The following is a 27,927-nucleotide window of genomic DNA, read 5'->3' as shown; positions in this document are numbered from 1 at the left end:
GGAGTTCTGATCTGTGCATCTATGTGAAGGAACTACCCAAGGCCAGGAAAAAACTACTGAAAGGCCTCAAGATTCTTAGAGCTCATACATAGCTGGGAATAGTTCATGTTCCTACTAGCCAGAGTACAAAGACATTGTGAAGCATCAGACAGAATCTTGAGGTTATTGCCTTACTAGTGGGGCTAAATTAGCCAGAGTAAAGGTTGCTCTGGACCCATTCTCACAAATCTTAAAAACAAGCCTGAAGGAATCTGGTAACTTAACTGTGTTAAAAGTATTTTAATGGATTTCTGGTAACTTAACTGTGTGTTAAAAGTAAGTCCAACAGCTATGTAAAGTACTAAAACAAAATACAGAATCCAACGGTGTAAAATTGGCAATATCTATCATCCAGTCAAAATTTAGCAGGCATGCAAAAAGGGCAATGAAATAAGGGGCCATAGCAGGGAGAAAAATTATTCACTAGAAACAGACCCAGAAGATAAGATCAGCAGCCAAGACTGTTAAAAAGCTATTACAAATATGCCTCATATTTTTAAGAAGGTAGAAGACTATATGAATATATAAGAATGGAAAATGAAATCTATAAAAAAGATCCAAATGGAACTTCTAGAAAGAATATCTGAATTAAAAATACACTAAATGAGATGGAGAGCAGATCATATACTACTGAAAAGATTAACAAACTTAAAGGCACAGTAAGAATAATTATTCAAAATTAAGCACAACATGAAAAAAAAAAAAGAACGGACCATACATTGATATTGACCTGTAAGGACAATATCAAAGGTCTAACAAATGTACAACTAAAGAACCAGAAGTAGGAGGGAAGGAGGGAAGGAGGGGAGGAGGGGAGGAGGGGAGGAGGGGAGGAGGGGAGGAGGGGAGGAGGGGAGGAGGGGAGGGGGAGAGAGAGAGAGAGAGAGAGGTCATTAATAATAGCCAAAGTGGTTGGGGCAGGGGAATCAATCAAGGATCTAGGTTTTCACCTTAAGAAACTAGAAAAAAAAAAAATAGTGAATTAAACCAAAAGAAAGGAAATAGTAAAGAACAGAAATCAATGAAACAGGAAACATAAAAGTAGTAAAACAACAACAAATGAAACCAAAACATAGTTTTTTGAAAAGATAAACCTGTCACCAGTCTGACCAGAAAAAATTTAAATTAGAGAAAGAACAAATTACCAGTATCAGGACAGAACAGAGAACATCGCTACAGATCTTACATACATTAAATGAATAATAAGGTAATATAAACAACTTTATACTAATAATAGATACGACAATTTGGATGAAATACGTAAATTCCTTGAAAGAAATAAACTATCAAAGCTCAGTCAAGAAGAAATAACCTGAACAGCACTGTATCTATTAAAGAAATTAAATTCATAGTTATGTAAATCTTACCAAGATAACTCTAGGCCCCAATGGTGTCATCAGAAAATTCCATACTTAAGAAAAAAATAGCAATTATGCAAAGTCTTCTAGAAAATAAAAGAAGGAACACATTGCAATGCATTTTATGAGGCCAGCATTACCATGAAATCAAAACCAAAAAGATTACAAGAATGAAAAACTATAGACCAATTTTCCTAAACACAGAAATAAAGAGTCCTTAGCAAGTTGAATCTAGCCATATAGAACATCATGACAAAGTAGAGTTTATCCCAGGAATGTAAAGTTGTTTAAACATTCAAAAAATCAATGTAATTCACTGGATTAACAGATGAAAAGAAAAATAATATGATCTCAGTTGACAAAAAGTGTTCACAAAAGTTCTGTTATCTATTCATGATTAAAAACTCTTGGCAGAGTAACACTAGAAGGACACTTCCTCAGTCTGAAAAAGAGCATCCGTGAGAAACCAACAAACAGCTCACATCACACTAATGGAGAATGTGTGAGTGCTTCCCCCCAATATCAGGAAAGCAAGGATGTTTGCTCTCACCACTTCTATTCAGTATTGTGCTAGAGTTTCTAACCAATGCAATAAGGCAAGAAAAATAAGAGACGTACAGATTGGAAACTCAGAAGTAAAGCTGTCTTTATTCACAATTTGATTCTCTATGTAGAAAATTCTACAAAATCTAACCCTAAGAAATCTAAAGAGAAAAAAAAGCTACTAGAACTAAGTGTGTTTAAAAAGGTTATAGGAAACAAGGTCAGAATACAAAAATAAATTGTATTTCTAGGTAGTAGCAGTAAGCCATTAGAAATTTTACACTATCACCGAAAATAGGAACTACTTAAGCACAAGTTTACAAAACACGTGCAAGACCTATACACTGAAAACTATAAATGTTGCTGTGAAATTAAAGATCAAATAAATGGTATAATATAAAATGTTCATGGATTTGAAGATTCAGTATTGCCAGGATGTTAATTCTTCCAAATTGACCTAAAGATTCAATGTGATGCCAATCAAAATCCCATTGGGCTTTTTCATAGAAATTGACATACTGATCCTAAATTTATGTGAAAATGAAGGGCTAGAATAACCAAATAATTCTGTAATAAAAGGAAAAAAACAAAGTTGAATTTACACTACTGGATTTCAAGACTTAATATAAAGACACAGTGATAAAGACATTGTGATACTGGTTTAAGTATAGACATGATTTCACACATGTGACATTTAAGAAAACAAATGACCAAATAAAAAAGAGAAACAAAAAAAACAGACTCTTAAATTAGGGAGAACAAACTGGTGGTTGCCAGAAAGGTGGGCGGGCAATGGATGAAATAGGTGAAGGGAATTAAGAGTACACTTATCATGGTGAGCACTGAATAACATACAGAATTGTTCAATCATTATATTTTACACCTGAAACTAATCACACTGTGTATTAATTATACTTGAATAAAAGAATTCTTAAAAAGCGAATCCAGAATAGACCCACACATACGCAGTCAACTGAATATCAACATGCCAAAGTAATTAAATGTAACAAAATAAGTAGGAATAATTGGACATAAACTTGAAAAAAATTAACCTCAGTCCTAATGCCTCACACAAGATAGAAGAACTAGCTCGAAATGGATCATAGGCCTAAACAGAAGCTAAAACTACTTTTCTAGAAGAAAAACATAGAAGGCAAACCTTCAGTTAGGCAAAGATCATAAAAGAAAAATGATAAGCTGAACATCAAAATAAAACTTCTACTCTTTGAAAGATGCCACTAAGAAAATAAACAGCAAAACCACAGTTTAGGAGAAAATATCTGTAAAATACATAACTGATAATAAACATATCCAGAATATGTAAAGAACTCTTGCAACTCAATAAAAACAATCAACCCAATGAAAAAACTGGCCAACAATGTGAACAGACACTTCACTAATGATATAGAGATGGCAAATAAACACATTAAAAAATGCTCATCATCATCATCATCATCATCACTGGGGAGATGCAAATTAAAATCACAAGTGGGATACCACCATTCATTCACTAGAATGGCTAAAATTAAAAAGACTGACAATACCAAGTGTTACCAAGGATGCGGAGTAACTACAATACTCATACGTTGCTGGCCGAAGGCAAAATGGCGAAGCTATTTTGGAAAGCAGGTTGACAGTTTCTAAAAATGTTCAATACACACTTAACTTTTTAAATAAAAACCCAGAAACCTAATTCCTGGGTATATACTTAAAAGGAATAAAAACATACGTCCACAGACTTGTATGTAAAAGTTGATAGCAGCTTGATTCATAGCAGCTCAAAGCTGGAAACAACCCATATGTTCCTACACTAGTGCCTGGAGAAACAAACCACGGTATATCCGTGTAACAGAATACTACTCAGCAATTTAAAAAAGTGCTGATACACTCAATATGTGAATCTCTAAAGCATTATGCTAAATCAAAGAAGCCAGAAACAAAAGCACATGTGCAATATGATCCATTTATATAGAAAAGGTAAAACTGTAGGAACAGAAAGTGGTTAAGTTGTTGCCAGGGCAGAGTAAGGGTTTAGTTGCCAAGGGGGAGGGAACTTACTGAGAAGATGTTAACGTTATCACGATTGTGGTATAATCATACCACCTGACACATTTGTCAAAACTCATCCAACCACACACTTAAAACTGGTGAATTTTATTGTATTTACATTATATGTTTTTTTAGGTTTTTATTTATTATATATTTTCAGAGAGACAGAGTACAAGCTGGGTAGGGGCAGGGAGAGAGAGAAGGAGAGAGAGAATCCTAAGCAGGCTTCACACTGTCCACACAGAGCCCGACGCTGGGGCTCAAACCCACTTAACTATGAGATCATGACCTGAGCCGAAATCAAGAGTTGGACACTCAACTGACTGAGCCACCCAGGCACCCCTACGTTATATTTTTTAAAAATTTGTAAGAGCTCTTTTCTGGGCTGACAGCTAACCAAGAAATGATAAGACATTGTTTACCTTCCCAGTCTTCCATGTAAGGGGCTTCCTCAGCTTCTTTCTCTGGAGTGGGTCTGTCAGTGAATTTTCCTTCTTTCATGACCCTGGTGATTTCTCGGAGCTGATGCAGCAAACGTTTTTCTTGGTCAGAAGTCACAGTCTGTGCTCTGCTTAGAAATATCAGACAACCCAGCCATTTAATGGTAAATACTGCTGGGCAATGAATATAGACAATACTATGATCTGTCTGGATCCTAGAATAGGAAGTCCAACAGCAACAGATAAGTATTCTAGGAATTGATTATGGAATTGCATAGCTGATGACTAGGTATGTTAGTTCAGTGTTCTGATTTTACAAATGCAGACACTAAGGCCTAGAAAAGATCAAGTGTTTGCTCAAGGTCTCACAATGAATTATGGTCAATACTGGGACCAGACCCAGATGTTTCAGCTTTCAGTTTCAGTTCAATCTCTAAGAAATTTCACCATTACTCTTATTACCCATTTACTACAAGCCACTTTTCTTTGAAGCAAGGTCATTAAAAGAAAATATGCTGGCCCATTAGCCTTAACCAGGGAAAAATATGCTACTAGGCCAACCCTGGAATCACCAGGCTGCATATATTTGTGCAGAAATGAAGATATGCCCTAACATTTCAGAGTTAGGTCATTCTGAATCAATCACCTAGACCAGAGAAACTGAAGCCCACAGAGGGGGAATTCCACATTTATTCTTATGTCTAGTTAATGTCAGCACTTGAACTATGACTGAAGTCCCCTGACTTCTGATAGCATTCTATACAATTTTTTTAAAAGTTTATTTAGAGAGAGAGAGAGAGAGAGAGAGAGAGAGAGAGAGAGAGAGAGAGAACACACATGCGCACGAGAGAGAAAGGCAGAGAGGAAGAGAGAGAATCCCAAGCAGGCTCCATGCTGTCAGCAGAGAGCTTGATGCAGGGCTCAAACTCATCAACTGTGAGATCATCAGCTGAGCTGAAACCAAGAGTTGGACATCAACCAGCTGAGCAAACCAGGCACCCCTCTATGCAATTCTTAAAGCATAGTGCTCGAGTTCCAGTTTAGAAAACCTGGATTTGAGTCCCAATTTAACTGGACAGTTCTAGGTACATGTCTGTAAAAATAAGATGAGGCTCAAGGATAAAGGCAGGACTATTTTCTTTGAGACAGAAGCACTGCATCACACTCATAGGCAGACAAGGTTCTACTTGGAAGATGGAGAACTGGTTTGGGACCGGTTTTAAGCAGGATTTAATGGAAGCTACTTATTCTCTTCTTAAAAATCCAGAACATTCAGAGGCCATATAACATTCCTGAAGGAAAAATGACATTCAATACTGGCCTCATGGAGGTGCCATCAATTTTTCTAATCAGCTAGTCTGAAGCCTGTGTTTTTATCCTTAGTGTAACAAACTTAAACCTTAATGACTAACAGCAAAAAAGTGTTTCTCCCTCCAGTGTTAAGATGGATCCTGAGAAACTTAACAGAAACCCATGGGGGAGGGGAAGGGGGGAAAAAAAAAAAGAGGTTAGAGTGGAAGAGAGCCAAAGCATAAGAGACTCTTAAAAACAGAACTGAGGGTTGATGGGGGGTGGGAGGGAGGGGAGAGTGGGTGATGGGTATTGAGGAGGGCACCTTTTGGGATGAGCACTGGGTGTTGTATGGAAACCAATTTGACAATAAACTTCATATATCGAAAAAATAAATAAATAAATAAATAAATAAATAAATAAATAAATAAAAAGATGGTAACTGATGGTGCAACATTTTCACAGACCTCAGTGGGAGGAAAACAAAACCACCATGAGCTCTACTTTTTCCACACTAAATGGCCTCAAAGCCATGAACTGAAGAAGCCTGTCTGTTACATATTCAGCTAAAATCTTACATTTATTGGGCCTCTTACAGCTCTATTCCTCCTACCAGTACAGGAGTCCTGACTTGTCACAACTGCTCATCAGCTCTACATAACTCCTAATTCTTACTATTAAAACAAGATGCCCCCCTCTGTGGGGGGCATCTGGGGAAGCTAGGGCACCCCTAGCTAAGAGAGCTTATGTGCTAGTATTAAAAATATATAAAGAACTTATAAAACTCAACACCCCAAAAACAAATAACGCAGTTAAAAAATGGGCAGAAGACATGAAAAAACATTTTTCCAAAGACGACGTACAGATGGCCAACAGACACATGAAAAGATGCTCAACATCACTCATTGTAAGAAAAATACAAATCAAAACTACAATGAAATACCACCTCACACCTGTCAGAATGGCTAAAATCAGCTACACAGGAAACAAAAGATGTTGGTGAGGATGCACAGAAAGGAGAAGCCTCTTGTACTGTTGGTGGGAATGCAAACTGGTGCAGCCTCTCTGGAGGACAGTATGGAGAGTCCTCAAAAGGTTAAAAATAGAACTACCCTATGATCCAGCAACTGTACTACTAGGTATTTACCCAAAGGATACAAAAATACTGATACATGCACCCTGATGTTTATAGCAGCGCTATCAACAATAACCAAATTATGGAAAGAGCTCAAATGTCCATTAACTGATGAATAAAGAAGATGTGGTATATGTATATAACGGAATATTATTCAGCCATAAAAAAGAATAAAATCTTGCCATTTACAACAACATGGATGCAGTCAGAGAGTATTATGCTAAGCAAAGTAAGTCAGAGAGACAAATACCATACGATTTCACTCACATGTGGAATTTAAGACACAGAGGAACATGGTGAGGCAAGGAGAGGCAAACCATAAAACAGATTCTTAAGTATAGAGAACTGAGAGTTGCTGGAGAGGAGATGGATGGGAGGATGGGTTGAATGGGTGATGTGTACTAAGGAGGGCACTTGTAATGAGCACTGGGTTTTCTATGTTAAGTGATGAATCACTAAGTCTTAGACCTGAAACTAATACTACACTGTATGTTAACTAACTGGAATTTAAATAAAAACTTGGAAGAAAAAAAAAGCCTATGTGTTTATCACAAAGCTCTTACTCTTGGGCTGCACATGTTACTTCTCTGGACTGTCCCCAGGGCATTTTGGTTTTTACTTAATGAAACAATCTGGACTATGTTTCCTAACTCCTAGAAAACCAGAACCCCAATTTTAAAAGGAATTGCTAGGCTAGAAGCAGAAACAGGCAAGTGAAGCATTCTCAGAATCTAAGTTAAAGCATCCTCTTTTACCTCTGAACAAATATATTCCTATTGTCCATATCATGTATTAGGCAATTAATCATGGCCCACCTTACATCTTCTGAATTTATGTAATGAATGTTTTCATAGATTCCTCATTGTCTCACTTTGGTTTGATAGTCATGGAAGGCACTGATAAGTTCAGGATGGTGTAGGCAGAGTGCCATGAACATTGCAAGTGCTCAATAAATATGTTAGTTTAATTGGTCCCCATTTCCTCACCATGCATTTTCTCCCATATTCTAGAAATCTGGCTTCCACTCCATCATTTTACCACAACTTGTGAAAATCATCAATGATACTTTACTCAAGTCCAAGAATCTTTTCTTCACATCTCATTCTTCTCGACTTCTGTGTACTGTGAACTATCCTTTCCTTGAAATGTTCTCTTCCCTTGGCCATTGAGACATTCGTAATTCCTCCCACTTCTTTTAACCATCCCTTGGATCTCTGATCCTGGCTCACTTTCCCCCATCCACCTCCTAAACACATGGTTTTCCTGAGGGATCGATCCTTGGGCTCTCACTTCATTCTTATAGTCATGCCTTCAGGAAGCTAACCCAGTATCACAAATTAAACCACCACCTCTACATAGATGATGCCCAAACTCTACCTCTAATCTTGACTTTTCACATGAAAACCAGTATCATCTAGGCATTTCCACTTAGAGGTCTTGCCGTTAATGAAGTTAACCTTAAATTCACTCTTCCAGGTCCTAGTTGGCCCAGGATAAGGAAAAGCTGCATGAGCAGCCAGGTTTGGAGAAGTTGGGGATGGCAGATTCTAAGATGCTAGAAAAATGGAAGTTCAAGTTGGAACTTTTAAGTTTTATAAAATCAGAGGAGCCATCAAGTTCTGAATCCAAAAGTAAAGCATGGAGAGAATGAAACAGTTTCTTATAACACCATTCAGGACTAGCACAGAATTCAGACCAGCAAAAGACTGCAGGCTACTGCCACACAGTATGATGCGCCTTACGAATCTGATCTCCTCTTTCCCCATGGCCCTTACTCTTACCTCCAACCAAATGACTTCCAAACTTGTGTCCTTGTTCCGGACTTCAATACCCAAGTTTCCTATTGTTGTTGTAGATCATACATAACATGTTCTGATGGCACCTCAACCAAATTCAAAGCTGAACTCATGATCTCAATCCCAAAGTCTCATCTTCTTTCTCCTCTTCTGTGTTTTTATCTTGGTTGATATCATAACCTTCCTTATAGTTTGGGCTATAAGTCTTCCCAACTCATCTTTAGTTCTTTCTTCTCCTTCACTGCTCTTACCTAGTTTTCCTTTGGGGGAACAAATTTATTTTCTGCTCATAACGCAAAGGTTACAGTGAGGCTATGCATCCCCTCACCTCTCCCCTTCAAGGGTGGCCACATGGCCCATAGCCAATCATCACACTCCATCCCTTGGTTGCAGTGACTGATTCAGTGATATATACAGGATCCAAGTTAGGGTAACTGTACTTTCTCCTAAGACTCGGTCTTGAATGCAGCAAAGCCAGATCTGAAAACTTTTCACATTAATTCATTCTAGCATCAGTCCTTGAAGAGACTGTCCATTTGTTCCTTCCTCTAAATCCCCAGAGCTGCTCTGGTTCCCACTCTAAAACCTGGATCTTCAGCTATTCTTTTGACATTGTGACCTACCCCATACTTTTCCAATAAATTCTGTCACCTTCTCCAAGTTTTTGCTACCCAGAGTTGGCTGTTTGCTATCAAGGAAACCCTGAAAATAGCATGTGATTTTGTTTTAAAGTTTTTATTCACTCATTTATTTATGTAACCTCTATACCCAACATGGGGCTCGAACTCACAACCCTGAGATCAAGAGTCACATGCTCTTCTGACTGAGCCAGTCAGGTGCCCCCAGCCTAGGACTTTTTCCCCCCTCCATCAAGTCCCCTTAATTTGGCCCCTCATTTCCACTCTCACTGGCCTGTTTATTACCTTTTGCTAGAACTTTTTCAGTAACCTTCTAACATGTAGTCACTCTACATATCACTAGAAGAATTACTTTTCTAAAGCACAGAAGATCATGACATTTCTCTTCAAAAGCCTTCAGAGGCATTCCACTATAAAGACAGAATTCCAAATTTCTCAGCCTACCATTCAGGGCCTTCCAGTCTGGAGTTTACTTTTCTAATTTCCTCTCCCCTTACTTACCTCCCTACCCATTTACCACAGCCCTGATGTTCTCCACTCTAGTTACCTAGGACTACATGCTATTCCAAAACCATGTCTTGACTCTTTCACCTTGTTTGCGGCTTATGCCACCCTCTCAGTCTGAAACAATGCCACCCCCTGAACTCTGCCTGTAGAAATCCTTTCATCCTATAAAGGCTTATACAAATTATTTCTTTTCCATAGAGCTTCTGTGGTAGACAGAATGATGTTCCCTTCTCCACTCCCCAAATAAGTCCACATACTAACCCTGGAACCTAAAAGGATACTACTTTATATATCAGGAGACTTATGGTTGCAGATAGAATTCCTGTTGCAAATCAGCTGGCCTTAAAATAGAGAGATTATCCTGGGTTTCCTGAGAAGGCACAATGTAATTATAAGGGGTCCTTAAAGATGGTGGACAGAGGCAGAAGAGGTCAGAGTAATATGATGTAAGAAGGTCTCAACCCACTATTGCTGGCCTTGAAGATGAAAGAAAAGGTCCACTGAGCCAAGGAATGTGGTCTCTAAACGCTGAAAAAGACAAGGAAATGGATTTTCCCCCAGAGCCTCCAGAAGGAAATGCAGTCCTGCCACCTTGATTTTAGCCCAGTTTAAGACTTCTAACATAGAGAACTGTGAAATAATAATTGTGTGTGGTTTTAAGGCATTGTTTGTGGTCATTTGTCACAGTGGCCATAGAAAACTAATATACATCCCTGGAGTATAGTTGCCTGAGATATAGTTCCTTATAGAGAAAATAATACCTGCCATTGACAACCACACAGGGCTGCACAGAACAAATCAAGCTAGGTGCCAAAGAAGATATTCTTATTATTGCTGAAATGGCCTGCTTTATTTAAAGTACTTTCTTTATATCTACCTCATTCATTCTTTCAACATATACTGACATTGTCAGTGCACCAGCACTAGGAATAAAAATTTGAACAATAAAAATTTCCTGTCTTCAAGAAGGTTATAGGGCATTAGGGAAGACAGAAAAGTTAGTGGAAGATCAGAAAGTAATAGGATGCTTAATATATTCAGCAAACCTAGGTGGCATGGGAGCACACCAGAGGGATGTCTGAGTTTGAGGTTCAGGGATGCTGAGAGAAAATGATGTCTAAGTTGAGACCTACAAGAGAGAGTTAAAAATGAGGATATATGGGATAGGGGTCAGGGAGACATTCAATAAAGGAGAAAAGTATATGCAAAGTCCTAGAAGCAAAAGCAGATGAGTATTTTAGAGGAAAAGCAAGTAGTCGTTGTGGCTGGAACACAGAGGGAGTGATGGAGAAAGCAACAAAGGTAGGTAGAGTCATGTCACCCACACCATGTAAGCCAGGTTAAAGATTCTGTACTTTAACAAGATCAATAGGAACCCGTTAAAGGGTTAAGAGAAAAAAAGATAATCCATTTGTTTGGAAGAGAAAGCGAATCAAAGAGAGGCAAAATTAGAGAAGAGGAAACCACATGAGATACCACACAGGACAGTCCTGATCTATGTCAAAAGTCAAGGCTCAGGGCAAGATCCCTGATGAGCAAAGATGCAAAAACTTCAACAAAATATTAGCAAACCAAATCCAACCATACTTTAAAAGTATCATTCACTATGATCAAGTGGGATTTATTCCAGGGATGCAGGATGGTTCAATATCCACAAATCAATCAACATATACATCACATTAACAAAACATAGGATTAAAACCACATGATCATCTCAATAGATGCAGAAAAAACATTTGACAAAATTCAACATCTATTCACGGTAAACTCTCAGCAAAGTGGGCTTGGAGGGAACATACCTCAACATAATAAAGGCTATATAGGATGAACCTACACCTAACATCATACTCAATGGTGAAAAAGTGGAAGCTTTTCCTCTAAGATCAGGAACAAGACAAGGGTGTTCACTCTTGCCCCTTATTTTCAACATAGTACTGGAAGTCCTAGCCTCAACAATCAGACAAAAATAAATAGAAGGCATCCAAACTGGTAAGGAAAAAGTAAAACTGTCATTATTTGCAAATGACATACTATATACAGAAAACCCTGAAGACGCCACCAAAAAACTATTACACCTAATAAATGAATTCAGTAAAGCTGCAGGACACAAAATATATAGAAATCTGTTTTATAGAAACCTGCATTTCTATATACTAATAATGAAGTAGCAGAAAGAAAAATAAAATGTACGATTGCACCAAAAAGAATAAGAGAAATAAATTTTAAAAAATATATTTATTTATTTGTTTATTTTGAGAGAGAGACAGAGACAGAGACAGAGAGAGAATGAGAGCAGGGGAGGGGGCAGAGAGAGAGGCAGAAAGAATCCCACGAATCCCAACACAGGGCTCGAACCCACGAACTGTGAGATTGTGACCTGAGCCGAAACCAAGAGCCAGATGCTTAACCAACTGAGCTACCCAGGAATAAATTTATTCCACCAAGGAATACATTTAAGGAAGGAAGTGTGTGTGAACAAGATTAACACCATCTTGTACAAATCCACTATGATGACCACTCTGTGACCTGAAGCCTTCTTCAGTACAGCACTACCCTCACACACATATTCTTTTTGTTTGGACACACCCTTAAGTAGACCCTTGGGGTATAAAATCCTTGAATCTTCTCTGGAGATAGGACTGTGATTCTGAAACATTTCTTCCCAGTTCTCCCAGAAATACTGCCCAATCTCCAGGGCTATAAAAGCATGTCTTATGGGAAGTGGGTTGTGGAGATCTACTCAATTTGCAGCCACCCACAACACACTTCTGCTCATAGGTCCTTTTAATAAACCATTTATTGGCATCTGGATTCCTCAGCCTTCCTGTTCGATCTTATGTCACCTCAGGCCTTTGGGGATCATTTTGCATATATCTCCCTTTCATAAATAAGGTGAAAGACCTATACTCTACAGCCTATAAGACACCAATGAAAGAAACTGAAGACAATACAAACAAATGGAAAGATATACCACAGTCACCAACTGGAAGAATATTGTTAAAATGTCCATACTACCCAAAGCAACCTACAGATTCAATGCAATCTCTATCAAAACACCAACGGCGGGGCGCCTGGGTGGCTCAGTCACCCAGCATCTGACTTCAGCTCAGGTCATGATCTCATGGTTTGGTCCTTGAATTCAAGCCTGGAGCCTGCGTCCGGCTCTGTGCTGGCAGCCCAGAGCCTGGAGCCTGCTTCAGATTCTGTGTCTCCCTCTCTCTCTGCCCATCCCCCACTCATGCCCTGTCTCTCAAAAATACATAAATGTTAAAAAAAAAAATTTTTTTAAAGTAAACGCCAATGGCATTTTCACAGAACTAGAATATAAAAATCTGAATAGAACCACAAAACACCCCAAACAGCCAAAGCAATCTTGAAAAGGAAGAACAAAGCTCAAGGTAGCACAATCCCAGATTTCAAGATAAACTACAAAGTTGTAGTTATCCACTATGGTACAGTATGTACTGGCACAAAAATAGACATATAGATAAATGGAAGAGGATAGAAATCCCAGAAAAAACCCCCACACCTATGTGGTCAATTACTCTATGATGACAAATGAGGCAAGAATATACAACGGAGAAAATATAGTCTTCAATCAATGGTGTTGGGAAAACTGGACAGCTACATGCAAAAGAATAAAGCTGGACCACTTTCTTACATCATACACAAAAAATAAACTCAAAATGGATTAAAGACCTAAATGTGAGACCTGAAACCATAAACTCCTAGAACATAGGCAGTAATCACTTTGACATCAGCCTTGGTGACTTTCTTCTAGATAGATCTCCTCAGGCAAGGAAAACAACAGCAAAAATAAACTATCAGGACTACCCTAAAATAAAAAGCTTTTGCACAGCAAAGGAAATCAACGAAATGAAAAAGCAACCTACTGAATGGGAGAAGATATTTACAAATGATATTTCCGATGAGTTAATATCTAAAATATATAAAGAACTTTTACAACTCAACACCAAACCACCTCCCCACCACCAACAAATAATCCATTTAAAATAGGCAGAGGACCTGAACAGATATCTTCCCAAGGAAGATATACAGATGGCCAACAGACATATGAAAAGATGCTCAACATCACTAATCATCAGGGAAATACAAATCAAAACCACAATAAGGTATCACCTTACACCTGTCAGAATGGCTAGAATCAAAAAGGTAAATAACAAGCGTCGGGGCACCTGGGTGGCTCAGTTGGTTGAGCGTCCGACTTGGGCTCAGGTCATGATCTCACAGCTCGTGAGTTCGAGCCTTGCGTTGGGCTCTGTGCTGACAGCTCAGAGCCTGGAGCCTGCTTTGGATTCTGTGTCTCCCTCTCTCTCTGCCCCTAACCTACTTGCATTCTGTCTCTGTCTCTCTCAAAAATAAATAAACATTAAAAAAAATTTTTTTTAAAAAAGAAGTAACAAGTGTTGGCAAGGATGTAGAGAAAAAGAAACCCTACTGCACTGTTGGTGGGAATGTATACCGATGCAGCCACTGTGGAAGACGGTACAGAGGTTCCTCAAAAAATTAAAAATAGATACACTATATGATCCAGTAATTCCACTACTTGGCACTTACCCAAAGAAAACAGCACCACTAATTCAGAAAGTATGTACCCCTATGTTTACTGCAGCATTATTTACGACAGCCAAGACATGGAAGCAACCCAAGTGTCCATCAATGGGATGAATAAAGAAGATGTGGTGTGTATATATGTACACACACACACACACACAGAGGAATGTTACTACCAAGCCATAAAAAAGAATGAGATCTTGCCACTCACAATATGGATGGACCTAGAAGGTTATTATGCTAAGTGAAATCAGTCAGAGAAAGACAAATACCATGATATCCCTTACATGTGGAATCTTAAAAAAAAAAAACAAAAAAACCCTAACACAGAAACAGACTCAAATACACAGAACTGATGGTTGCTGGTGGGGGGAGTAGGTGAAATAGGTAAAGGTATTAAGAGTATAAACTTTGTTATAAAATAAGTAAGTCATGTAGATGAAAAGTACACCACAGAGAATTTAGTCAATATTGTAATGATTTATGGTGACAGGTGGTAACTATACTTATTATGGTGGGCATTGTGTTTATACTGAAACTAACGGAACACTGTATGCCAACCTCAAAAAAGAAAAAAAAAAGGTAAAGGCATTCATTCATTTTCATTCATTCACTCATTCTTCCCTTTCAGCTAATACTTTTTTAGGGCCTACTGTTGGCCTGTGCTAGGCTCTGGGAATAATACAGATAATCCCTGCCCTAGCAGAGCTTAGAATATTTTGCACAGAGACAGAATTATTAACTAGGAATAAATAATAAGACATGGTGATTGGCAAGACACAGAAGTGAAGGAAAAGGGAAATCAGAAACAATATCTAATTTCTGCTTTGGGCAATTAAATAGATGGTGGAGCCATTTGCTCCTATTAAAGGTGAAGTAGGGTCAGCTGGGGATAGATGAGGATTTTCATTTTGCACATTCATTCATTCATTCAAGAAACATTTATCAATTGAAGATGGGCAGTTAATCGAGGAGATGTGTTCAGTAGGACCCTAAATACAGAGGTCAGGAAGTGAAGGGTCTTAGCAAAGAATGCCATGATTTACTCTTCTACCATGATAATACATGTATACAAATGCTTATATCAGAAGTATTATTTTTCAACAGTAAGAATTTCCTCAGTATCTATTATGTGAACACAGTGAACAAAACAGACTAAGTCTGTCCTCAATAAGTTCATATCCCAGCAATGCATGCCATAAATCCACAGTCCCACATGCATCCTCAACATGCCTGCTATAGCTGTTTTCTGCCCAAGGCTGCACCCTCACTTCTCCTTCAGGCCATGCCATGCTTCCAGGAGGTGAATGATTACAACTGGATATACTGCTTCAAGAAGGAAATTTTGCTGATCATAGGGACAGAAATAAGGACACTTCAATTCTGACTCCTGGATTCTTTCCTTAAGCTGTGTCCTTGGGATGGATACTGTGCTAAATATGATACGTAATCTCTTTTCTCTTTTCTCTCTGTCTCAAGCAGATTAAAAAAGGGCATACTTTAAGTAAAACCAGATTATTAGACAGCTATGAAATCATCTTCAATAGAACCTGGCTACTTGGCCCTGCAGCACTGCTCCTAAACTTGCCCCTCACAATAATGTGCACACACTGAACACAGACTCTTGAAAGCTGAGACTCTGGTAAGCAGATGGAATGAAAATGGAAATGCTTAGTGAGAAATCATATGTAAATGACAAATAAGTTAACAATTATATAAAATGAAAGCAAGTCGTCCAGAAATCAAAAGCAAAATTTTGAATTGATTCTTTAAATAAATGGGAAATAGCCTGAGTCCTCTTATGTGAAAACCTACCTCTCACCATTAGGTCCCACTCTGTTGATTAATTTTTCCATGGCTTCCTCAGTCTCCTTCAGTTTTTCTTGCAGTTGAACAAGCTCAAAGTTGGCTGAAAAACAAGCATCACTCTTAAGAACCAATCATACACAATCTCCAAAGCTCTTTTCTGAAACTGGCTGGCTGGGACGCCCACCCTACTGGGATTCCACCTGGTTGTGAAATTCAGAATAGAGGCTCCAAGTCCTTCCAGCTGGTCCCATCAGGACACAAAGGGTCTCACAAAGAGGTGAGACCTCAAGAATTCGTGTTTAGGGAGTAATGAACAAATCACTCTCTTACACACAGAAACACAGCAGACCCAGCTAAAGAAAATACCTGGGAGTGAAAAAATACCCCTACATGGTCACCTAAGAAGAAATGAAGAAGATAAACATAGTCCTTCTAATCCAAGTGATGCTGGGGGTTAAAGTACCAAACCTGAAAGGTACTTCAGAAAAGGAGTTAAGACCCCGAAAAGAGCAATATTTCACCTGCACCCAAAGTTTGAAAACCTATCTAGAAGATAATGGTTTAAATATTATGCTTCTTCAATAGGGGAAGTCTTGAGCTAGGGCTGAAACCTCCCTGCCCAAGGTTTCCAAACGACTCCTTTGGGGTGAAATGGTGTAACCGTGGCTCCCAATATTCTCAGTAAAGTTCAACAGAGATCACATCTATCTACCAAAATTAACATTAAGACCCTAAAAGTAAATCAGAAAAAAATAAGTCAATGAGTACACGAAATGAACTTTAAGGCATCAGGAAAATAAAATGCTGTTTATTATGCAGACAATCCAGTTTTTCTGTTTCATACCTGAGTACCCTTCTGCTGAGATATATTTAGGAGGTCACTGTAAAATATAGTATCTCAAAGGCCTTTTAATACTTCTAAAACAAATTCTTATACATGTAGTTAACATCTGAAAAGTGTCTAGAGAACTGTGCCATGTAAATGTTCATTTTTATTTTCTGCATGATTCAAAATTGAAAAATAAAAAGTAGATATAACTGCTACATTATAAAACAGCTGCTCTTAGGAATTCACTTTATTTACTTTTGTTTTAACTGAATCATGTGACTGGATACAGAATTTGCTGCTCTTTTCAAAATTATTTTTCTGATGCATTTACCATCACTGTTGGTTAGATGTTATCACAAAAGCTTTCTTAAAGGATTCCTTGAATATTTAAGATTTCTAAAAAGGATGCAGACTGTGACTGGGGTATCTACTTCCACAGAGAATCTAGAGTAAATCTAAAAAGAAGTTACATCGGAGGGCAGAGGCTTCAGTGGCTCAGCCTTTCATTTTGCTTCTTTCTTTTAAAAACTCCTGATGAGACTTCATTATCCACAGGATAAAGCAATTTGGCCTCCAAACCTGCAACAATATGGCATAACCTACCTACTCTTCAGGCCTTCTTTCCTACAGCCATCTTACATCAGGTTGGGTCTTCCTCAAGTCATCTCATCTATCAAACAGGACCCAGCTCAAGATCATTCCCTGCAAGGCTTTTGCCAAATCCATTCCAGATAGTAAACTTTTCACAAGTTATTTTTCCTAACCTCCATCCCAGACTCTGAATTATTAGAAGGGAGAGCCATGCCATAGACACTTCATTTCCCCAGAGAGCACAGAATATTCTACTTGGTCAGTAAATATATGATGACCGTGTCTCATGAGTCAGAAGGGTTAAACTCTGTCCCTAGATCTCACAACTGATTTTGGCAATGGCTTGATCTCTCTTCCTTAGTTTTCCTCTCTGTGAAATAAAGATATCTGCTACCAATATTCTAAAGTCTGGAAATGAGAAGTAACCCATTCCAAATGTGCATTATTAATTTGCTAATATAAAAAAGTAAACTGACAGTTTTGTACTTTTCATAACTCTTTCTCTTAAAAGCCCAACGTCAATATGGAAACTTGAGAATTTTCAGAGCTTAGGTAAAAATGGCATCAGATTAATTTGGGGCAATTTCTGAGAAATGCTTTTAAGAAATATCCACAGACTGTTCCTCTGGCTAAATTATGGTGGTCTGACTCAATAAAACTTGTCCACCTACTGAAAAGGAGCACTTACTAATTTTCCTGTGGGTGTTTCCAGCTGTGGCAGTAGAGCATTTCCGATCCTCTGCAGGAGTTTTCCCCTTTGAAAGCTGAGAATTGAAGGAGGTACAGCACATCAACAGCAGCTGAGAAACTCAAAGTCATGGAACTCCTCATATTAAATGAAAAAAGAAAAGGTTGGGAGACAAAAACTAAGTCGGAAATCAAACGGCAATATTAGAGAAACATCTCAAAAAAAAAAAAAAAAAAACAACAGTAGAGAGAAAGAGCCAATAGAAGGTTCCCAAGTGAAAAACCATCAATGCACAAAGAAAGAAAGAAAGAAAGAAAGAAAGAAAGAAAGAAAGAAAGAAAGAAAATAAATAAATAAATAAATCTCTTTCCAGGTCATCTGCCTTGCCCACACTCATCTAAAAAGGGGACGTGTAGCCCTCGGGGATGTTCTTACAGAGGCAACTCGGGCCCCCTGCAGAGTTCCTGGGCAAGAAGGAACTCACCTTTTACTCTGGTTAGAGGGGCACAGTGAATATTTAAGATTTCCCAAAAGGATGCAGAATGTGACTTCTGCTCCACTTCACGGTCTCTAGGCCCATAACCTGCTGAGGCCTGCCTGGAGGTGGAACTTAATTGGCAATCTGTTTTTAAAGGACCCAAACCATGTCTCCCTAGAGCTAGGAAACAGCAGGCTTAGTTTCAGGATGCGGCAGTTTTTGTTTCAGAATTACTGCAGAGGATGTTAAAAACAGCACCTCATACTCCTAGGAGGGGAAAGAAGGACAAAGTGGTGTTGGTACGGTCATTATTTGGCCTCACAGTGGCTGCTTGGAAATCATTGTGCTAATCCTAATGACGAAGGTCTTCTTAGAATATCTTTATGCCTTTTCAGCTTGCAAAGATACCCAATAAAAAAAATTAGGGTGGGAGAGGGCTTTGAACTTTGTTGCTCACTGTATTAGCAACTAGAAGACCCAAGTTCAAGTCCTGATTCTGCATTTCTAGTTGTGAATTCTAGGGTATACTGTTTAAGCTCTGAGAGAAGATTTTCTCTTCTATAAAACTGGAATAACAGTTATCCTAAGTACCTCATAAAGAGGAAGCAAGGCTTAAAGATGATTTTAATAAAGGTTATGAACTGTAAAGAGTTCTAATACCAACAATGATTTTTATTATGATATTGGATTTTATTGATATAATATGATCGAGATGATTCCACTTACCTTAAATAGAATATATAGTATATATAAAAAAATCCCAAAACCATAGATTGGAATAATCTGTCCCATCAGGCCTCTTCCACTACCTCCTCCTCCAGTGCCTCCACCTGATCCTTTGGCCTTTGCAAATGCCTCTGCGAGGTGAGACCTCTGGAAACGAGCCCCAAGGGTCTGGCCATCTGAGGGTGGCTGGTGATGATGCATCATAGGTGGAAATCGACCCAACTTTCCTGAGAAAATAATCAGTATTTATGTCTTCTACTATTTTAAATATTGCTATTATGAAAATACTTCATGCACTAAGGCATAACAGAAGCCAACTCAAGTTTAAGAAAAAACAGAAACTTGATTATAAGGATACAGAGGTATCACACAGAAAATAAACATAATGTGGCAATCTCTAGCCGCTCACCCAAACCCATTTTCCCTTCCTTTCTAGGCCCATAGCTTGGTAACATTTTTCAGCTTCCCATACAGTTAAAGGAAGCCATGTGACAGACGTCCAACCAGAGGAATGTGAGTGATATGTGCTGGTTCAAGGCCTGGCCTATAAAACTTTCCATGTATTAAACTCCACACTCATTTCCCTTCTGCAGGCTTCATGCTGATACCTAGGGAGACCTCTGAAGTCATGTGATGAAAATGACAAAGCTTCCTTCCATCAATCTAGGTTCATGAATAACTGTGTGACACAGAGCCCTCCAGGGCTACCACCCCACCAACTTAGAACCATCTGGACTTGTTTACGTGAGTAAGAAATCAACTTCAATCGTGTTATGGCCATTATACACTTTGGAGTCTGTCACAGCAGTTAGCCACCACCAACTACTACAGAAAAGGAAATGTGATCTGGTCTCAGAAGAGAGAAGAACCCAAACTGGAAAGCTGGAAAGCCATTAGGATCTGGGACAGCTACTCTCACATTCCACTTCAATCTCCCTTTTTATGGGGCCATGAGGCTTTTTTTTTTTTTCCCCTGTGTTTCTCTGTGCGGATCTTCTTCATTCTCCCTTCTGTGAAGACCATTTCTTTAGCTTCTTTGTGAACACAGAGGAAGATAGTCACCCCCAAGCCCCTCAATTTGCAGATCCTTCAAGAGGCCAGCACAGACTCATCACAGTCCCAAATTCCCTGGAGGAAGATTTTGAACACTCAGCTTGGGTAGGTATGCATCCCTTTCCAATCAGCTATAACTGAGCAGACAGGATTCATGTGGCACAAAAACAGGGTCACAGGGTTCCATGAGTGGAAGCACAGAGCTTGGAGAAAGGAGTGTGCATCAATGTTCTTGCATTTTTTTCCTCCATCAGGGGCAAACATTAACATCAACTGCCAAGCTCCTGAGAGCCATAGATGAGAAAGGTAAGTCCTTTCTTCAAAAGGCCATATAAACAAGCTTGTGTGGAAAAACCAACAGGAGCTAACGCTACAGAGCAGAAAACACTAGAGAACAGAAAGACTTCATAAATCAGACTGTAAAAATACAAACTATACAATACTGTTGGACTTGATTTTAACAAAATTACAGATTTCTGTTTGATAAAGACCACCACAGAGTTAAAGTAGATGACAGACAAGGAAAAGCTTATGCAACATCTACAATTGACAAGAGATTAAATATTTAAAATAGACATGGAATTTCTACAATTTGTTATTAAAAAAAATCCTAAGAAACCCAATAGAAAGCGCCTACAGAAAGAGAAGCTTAAAGGATTAGCAAGTAAATAAAGAGATGATCAAATTGAAAGAAAACCCAACGAGTAAAATACAAATTAAAACAATGAGATTGCACTGTTCACACCAATCAGAAGGGCAAAAATTAGAATGGTGGATAACAGCAAAGGTTGGCAAAGGTGGGGAAGAACTCTCATGCTCTGTGTGTAACAAGGTAAACAGATCTAACCATTCTGCTAAGAGATCTTAGTGACATGAAGTACTTAGTGATATCAAGCATGTCTATGTCCTATGTGATCCAGTGATCCCACTCTGGTGGGTAAATTCCAGAGGAATTCTGGATGGTCTATATGCAAATTACAGACTTTATAGAGCTGTGTGAGAATTTGCTGGGATGATAATGTAGCAGGGAGCTTAAAGTCACTTTGATTTTGATAATTAGAAGAATGGAAAATCAAAGTGAAGTGGATACAAATATGGAATCCTACGTAGCTTTTAGAAATCACACTTCAGACATACCTACAGCAACATGAACATCTTAAAAAGCACACAACTGAGTAAAAAGTAAGCAAATACCATTATGTAAGCGGACGGCATCATAATTATACTACATATGCCCTACATATATACTACATATATTAGCAAATATGTAAGTGTAAGGACATAAAACACAGAATGGACACATATGAATGAGGAAGGGAATGGCTATATGGACTGAAGATAAAGAGTTAACAAGAAAAGAATAAGAAAGGAAACTTGCACTCCTGATGTCAAAAAGCTGCTATCAACTGATGACTATCTTTAAGTCAACTGTGCTCCTGAGGTTAGAAAGAAGGTGGGTGGCCAGGTAGAGAGGTAAGACAGCTAGCCACTAGGTTTGGAAGCTGCCATCTGCCTTGTATCCTCTCTCAGCCTACTCCACTCCAATGGTCCTGCTTTCCCTCCCAATACTGACTTTGGAGGACATAAAAATTACGCCAGAAATGCTTTTTAAGAGTAGGTCAGCAACAGAAGCAGAGCTTCAGACAGTAGAACGAGGCCAGGTTAACACTCCTTATTCTGAGTGCTGGTGACTATGTAGCTATTAAACTGTCAAGGATCTTAATATATTAAGTGGTGAGTAATGGCTCTAAGGCTATAATACACCTTCAAAAAATGCCTAGCCAGTATTCAAGAAGCTAACCATTCTCTTGAGAGAAGCTGATTTATCAGATGGCTAGTGTTCAATATACTAGATTTAGTAATTGTGGTAATACCTTGTTGAACTTCATTTTACTGTACTGAGAACACACACTTCAAAACTTCATATAAAGCAAAAAACATTAAAATCAGGTAATAGCACAAAAGGCATTATCTTGCATTTCTAAAATTGAAAAATGAGGACAATGCTGTACACTGTACATCTCTCCCCAAAACCTTTATAGTCTGTCAGCCAGGAAGATACTGCTACTGGACAGCTATTATGTTCAGTAGGTAGGAGAGAGCCCGTACATATAATAAACAACAGTCACACATTGAACAATGCTTTTAAAAAGTAGTATATTCAAAACAAACACCACCACAAAAGGACAGGGTATCATGGACCTTATTACTAGACAAACTAAATGTCTAAGCATTAAAAGAATGCAAAAGAAAAAATAAAAAGGAGTCAAAGGGGATCAATCGTTGAAGAGAATGAGACACAGAATAGCAGAGAAGCAGAACAGGAGGAAAGAAGAACACCTCCAACAATAAAGAGAGGAGAACAAAGAAGAACAAAGAATAAATAAGGCTAACTACCAAATTAGTTTGGCTCCATCTGGGGAAGTAACAAGAGACGAGAGGGAAGTGGAGGGGGAGGGTTTAAATGCTAACTTGTGGTGTATAAATTTGGTAACTGTGGGTCTAAGATCAAGGAAATGACTTAATGAGAAGTGTGTCTGAGAGGGATTAAATCTAGCATCTGAGTATAGGGCCTAATGCAGGGAGAAACTAGGGTGTGAGAAATCAGCAAGAAGGCAGTAATTAAGCTCTGAGATGCAAGGGCCTAAGGTACTGGCTACAGCTATAAAGAGGAAGGAATAGGTCCAAGGGCTCTTAGCATGAATTGATCAGCAGCATTTAATATTGAAAAGAACACAGAGCTAATGAGGGAAGAGGTCAGAAAACTCCAAGATTAGGAGTTTAATATATGAAGAGAAGAATGAAAACCATGCGTGGGTTTATGGCAAGGGGAAGACTGGGTACACGTTTTTCACACACTAAGTTCCAGGTGTTGGTGGCACATTCAGAAGAAATTGTTATTGGACCACAGTTAGGCTTGAGAAGAAACTCTATAAACTACCTAAATGAAAAAGCTAATTAAAAGATTAAGTGAGTGAATTATTCCCATACTAAAAGTGTTGGTGGGATAGGTGTACTTAGGTGCAACAAGAGTAAGAAGAGACAATGGAGCTGTCAAAGAAGACTAGAAGCAAACCAGTTTCCTTAAAAACAAAACAAAACAAAACAAAAAAAAAAAAACACAAAGAAGAACTGAAAGCAACTGAGAAGTCTAGAAGAAACTGATAAAAGACTAATGGCAACCCCCATTTTTAGACACAGTGTATCCTCGGGAGAAAGGATGGCTACCGTATGAAATCTTGACTGTCCACCTATTTAGACAATAACAGAAACCAGTATACTACAAAGCATCATACAATCTGCAGAGTCAGAAGGAGTCTTAAAAATCATCTTCAGTCTTTTCAACAAATGGTATGGAGACAACTAGATATCCACCTGCAAAAGAGTAAAGTTGGACCCCTACTTCACACTATTTTTAAAAATTAACTCAAAATTGATTAAAGACCTAAATGTGAGAAAACTATACAACTCTTAGAAGAAAACATAGACCTAAATCTTTGTGACCTTGGATTAGGTTTCTTAGACAGGACACCAAAACCACAAGCAAACAAAGAAAAAATAGGCAAACTGGACTTCATCAATTTAAAACTTTTGTGCTACAAAGGATACCATCAAAAAAAGTAAAGACAAAACACTGAATGGGAACAAATATTTGTAAAACACAGATCTGATAAGCTTCTAGTATCCGAAATATATAAATAACTCTTACCACTCAATAAGAAATAATCCAATCAAAAATGGTCAAAGGCTCTTAATAGACATTTCTCCAAAGAAGATATAGAAATGGCCAATAAGCACACAAAAAGATGTTCACCACCACTAGTCATCAAGGAAATGCAAATTAAACCCACAATTAGATTCACTACATTACACCCATTAAGATGCTATAATCAAAAAACAGATAATAGAGGCACCTGGGTGACTCAGTTGGTTAAGCGTCCAACTTTGGCTCAGGTCATGATCTCGCCATTCACAAGTCTGAGACCCACACTGGGCTCTGTGCTGACAGCTCAGAGCCTGAAGCCTGCTTTGGATTCTGTGTGTGTGTCTCTCTCTCTGCCCCTCCCCTGCTCACACTCTGTCTCTCTCTCAAAAATAAACATTAAAAAAACCCAGATAATAAAGTGTTGGCAAGGATGTGAGGAAAACTGAACTCTCATACTCTGCTGATGCGACTGTACAATAGTGTAGTCACTTTGAAAAACAGCCTGACAGTTCTTCAGAAGGGTAAATAAAGTTTCCATATGACCCAGCAATCCTACTCTTAGATATCTACCCAAGAAGAATATGTTCACACAATAACTTGTACAAAAATGTTCATAGCAGCCTTTTTCATACTTAGCAAAAAGTCCATCTTCTTACAAATGGGTAAAATGTGGTATATCCATTAAATGGAATATTATTTGGCCATAAAAAGAATGAAGTACTGACACATGTTATAATACAGATGAACTTTGCAAACATTAAGTAAAACAAAAGAAAGCCAGTCATGTTAGACCATATATTACATGATTCCAATAATATGAAATGTCCAGAATAGGCAAATCTATGAAGACAAAAGTAGATTAGTGGTTGCCTAGGGCTGAAGGGTGAGGGGGGAAAGAGAGTGACTGCTAATGGGTATGAAGTTTTTTGTGTGTATGTGGGAGGGTGATATAAATGTTCTAAAATTGATTGCGGTGATAGTTTTATAACTCTGACTATATTAAAAACCACTGACTGTACACTTTAAACAGATAAATTGTCTGGTATGTGAATTATATCCCAATAAAGCTTTTTAAAAAGTCATCTGCTCTAACCACCTGTGTTCAATACCCTCCCCTTCCTTAAGTGGAGGCCCTGACTTTGCTGAATACCATTAAGCAGGAAACTCAGTATTGCCCCCAGGAAGTTCATGCCACCTCTGGACAGCTCTGTTAGAATGGTCTTCTTTATACTGAGTTAATGAGTAATGGGAATAAGAAGGAAATAAACCATAGGGTTTCAAAAAGCAACACTGAATGTGATATGGCAAAAAAGTAGGGAAACATGACTGATAGGGTTTGCAGACTGGAAAGTAGAGGAATACTTTTTTCAAAGGTAAGGAAGAGAAGGAATTGGGGAGCAATGGATATCTAGATAGGCTAGATAGTAAAAATAGGTTTTATATCTTGGAGAAATGCAAATACATATTTTGTATTTGGTGTAATACTTCACATATTACTAAACACTTAATGTACCACACACAGAGATTAAAATGATAAATAAAACAGCTCCTATCTCTAAAGAATTTACAGACAAGCAATATATTTACAGCAAACAAGGCAACTATGCCTTAACTATCAAATCCAATAACTTTTCCCTGTCAGGTCTCACTCTAAGACTCTTCTGGTAAGGGGGCACCTGGGTGGCTCAGTGGGGTTAAGCATCCAACTTCGGTTCAGATCTTGATCTCACCAGTTTGAGCCCCTCATGGGGCTCTCTGCTGTCAGCATGGAGCCCGCTTCAGATCCTGTCCCCCTTTCTGCCCCTCCCCTGCTTGCTTTCTCTCAAAGATAAACATGAAAAAAAAAATACAAGAAAGTGATTATCACATACTACTCATTTAATAAGTGTGTGCTTAATCTGAATAAATTCTTATCAAACTTTCCTGCCTTAATTTCTGCCACATCACTCTCCTGAGCTCTTCTTTTCCTACTGACTAGTCTTTCAACCTATTCTTTCTCAGTCTCTTGCATAGGTTCTTCTTTAATCCTCCCTGGAGATTTTTGTTTCAACGTGTTCGTTCTTTATCCTTTTCCTTTGGCAAATTCATTCATTCTCACAGATCCATTGTAATTTCCAAAATGTATAGCTCTAGTTCTGACCTTTCCTTCTCAAGTTCCTCTTATCTCTAAATCCCATTAGTATATATGTCCCTTTTGTATGACTATCACGTCAAACCTAAAAATGAGACTTATTTTCACCTTCCAAAACCTGGTGTATCCTCGTGTGTGTATGTGTGGGTGTTTTAAAGAGAGTCATTCTCCCAGACCTTTTAGGCTTGAGACCTATAACCTCTGCTACCTGTGACCAAAGGTACTCTTGAGATGGTATGCTGGGGTCAGAATGCTCAATTTGGAAGAGATTTGTTTCTTTGTTTTTCCCATAAAATTAACTGTCCTCAACAGGGAACAACCTCATGTGTTAGATCTTGGTACCACATTTCTTGGAACTGAACCCGGGAAGTTTAAAAATTCAATGGCTATCAAACATTTGCAAATGTCTAGTTGAAATAATTAAAAAAAAATTTTTTTTAACGTTTGTGTATTTTTGAGACACAGAGAGAGACAGAGCATGAGCAGGGGAGGGTCAGAGAGGGAGACACAGAATCTGAAACAAGCTCCGGGCTCCGAGCTGTCAGCACAGCTCGTGCTGTGCTCGTGCACGAGCTCGTTCGAGCTCGTGCGGGGCTCGAACCCACGGACCGCGAGATCATGACCTGGGCTGAAGTCGGACGCTCAACCGACTGAGCCACCCAGGCGTCCCTGAAATAATTTTTTTAAAAAGAAATTTTTAAAGGGAAATATCCAAGTGTACACAAAAGTATAAACAATAATGTCTGAGCAATTGTATACCTGCCTACCACATAAATATAAGTGGAACACCTACGTACTGTGTCCCACCCGGAGATAGCCACAGCTCTGAATTCAGTGATTAGAATGTATGCTTTATACTTTACTACATGAGTACATATCCATAAACTACACACAATATTGTTTTGAGTTTTAAAATTTTATGTTATGAATGGCAAGTACTGACAATTATATAGTAATATGAATATACTTAATGACACTGAACTGTACACCTACTGGTTAAAATGGGAAATTTTATGTTAATGTATATTTTACCACAATTTTTAAAAAACCTTTATACAATGGCATCATACTGTACTCATTCTTCTGCAACTTCCCTTGTTTGTCTTTTTTTCTGGGTGGGGATCAGTATTTTGGCCTAGAAATGTACCATGTTGGTGTATGTAGCTCTAGTTCATTCACTCCATCTGCTATATAGCACCTCCTTGTAGGTCCATTATCACAATTTATTTACCTCCTCCCCAGCTGATGGATATTTAGGTTATTTTCTATTTTTCACTACGACAAGCATTCTACTTTATAGCTACATTACAAGGAGGATTTGTAGTTTTTAAATTTTTTTGCTTAAAAAAACAGCTGAAGAGATCAGAACATTAAAATTGCACTTTTAAATTTTTTTTATTTTTTTTAAAAATTTTCTTATGTTTATTTATTTTTGAGAGAAAGAGAGACAGAGGCGTGAGCAGGGGAGGGGCAGAGAGAGGGAGACGCAGAATCCGAAGCAGGGTCCAGACTCTGAGCTGTCAGCACACAGCCCGATGCGGGGCTT

The 27,927-nt window shown here is 38.4% G+C and overlaps 1 protein-coding gene across 3 annotated transcripts in view; it reads right to left on the bottom strand.

Moving 5' to 3' along the window:
- The window catches only part of RIC3 (RIC3 acetylcholine receptor chaperone), a 64,013-nt gene that overhangs the window by 14,041 nt on the left and 22,045 nt on the right, over positions 1–27,927 (bottom strand). For 2 of the 3 annotated variants that reach the window (XM_060605924.3, XM_060605926.3), the window contains exons 2-5: positions 19,492–19,718; positions 18,288–18,363; positions 16,186–16,279; positions 4,412–4,560 (exon numbers count right to left, since the gene is read on the bottom strand). In XM_060605924.3, the coding sequence (XP_060461907.3) occupies positions 4,412–4,560; positions 16,186–16,279; positions 18,288–18,363; positions 19,492–19,718 (546 nt within the window). The remainder of the gene's footprint in view (positions 1–4,411; positions 4,561–16,185; positions 16,280–18,287; positions 18,364–19,491; positions 19,719–27,927) is intronic. The other variant, XM_060605925.3, reaches the window with a different exon arrangement.

Source organism: Panthera onca, chromosome D1 (genome assembly GCF_046562875.1).
Source record: "Panthera onca isolate mPanOnc1 chromosome D1, mPanOnc1 haplotype 2, whole genome shotgun sequence".
Classification (NCBI taxonomy): domain Eukaryota; kingdom Metazoa; phylum Chordata; class Mammalia; order Carnivora; family Felidae; genus Panthera; species Panthera onca.
Note: the sequence above shows the minus strand (reverse complement) of the source record. Positions and strands in the feature narration are given on the sequence as shown.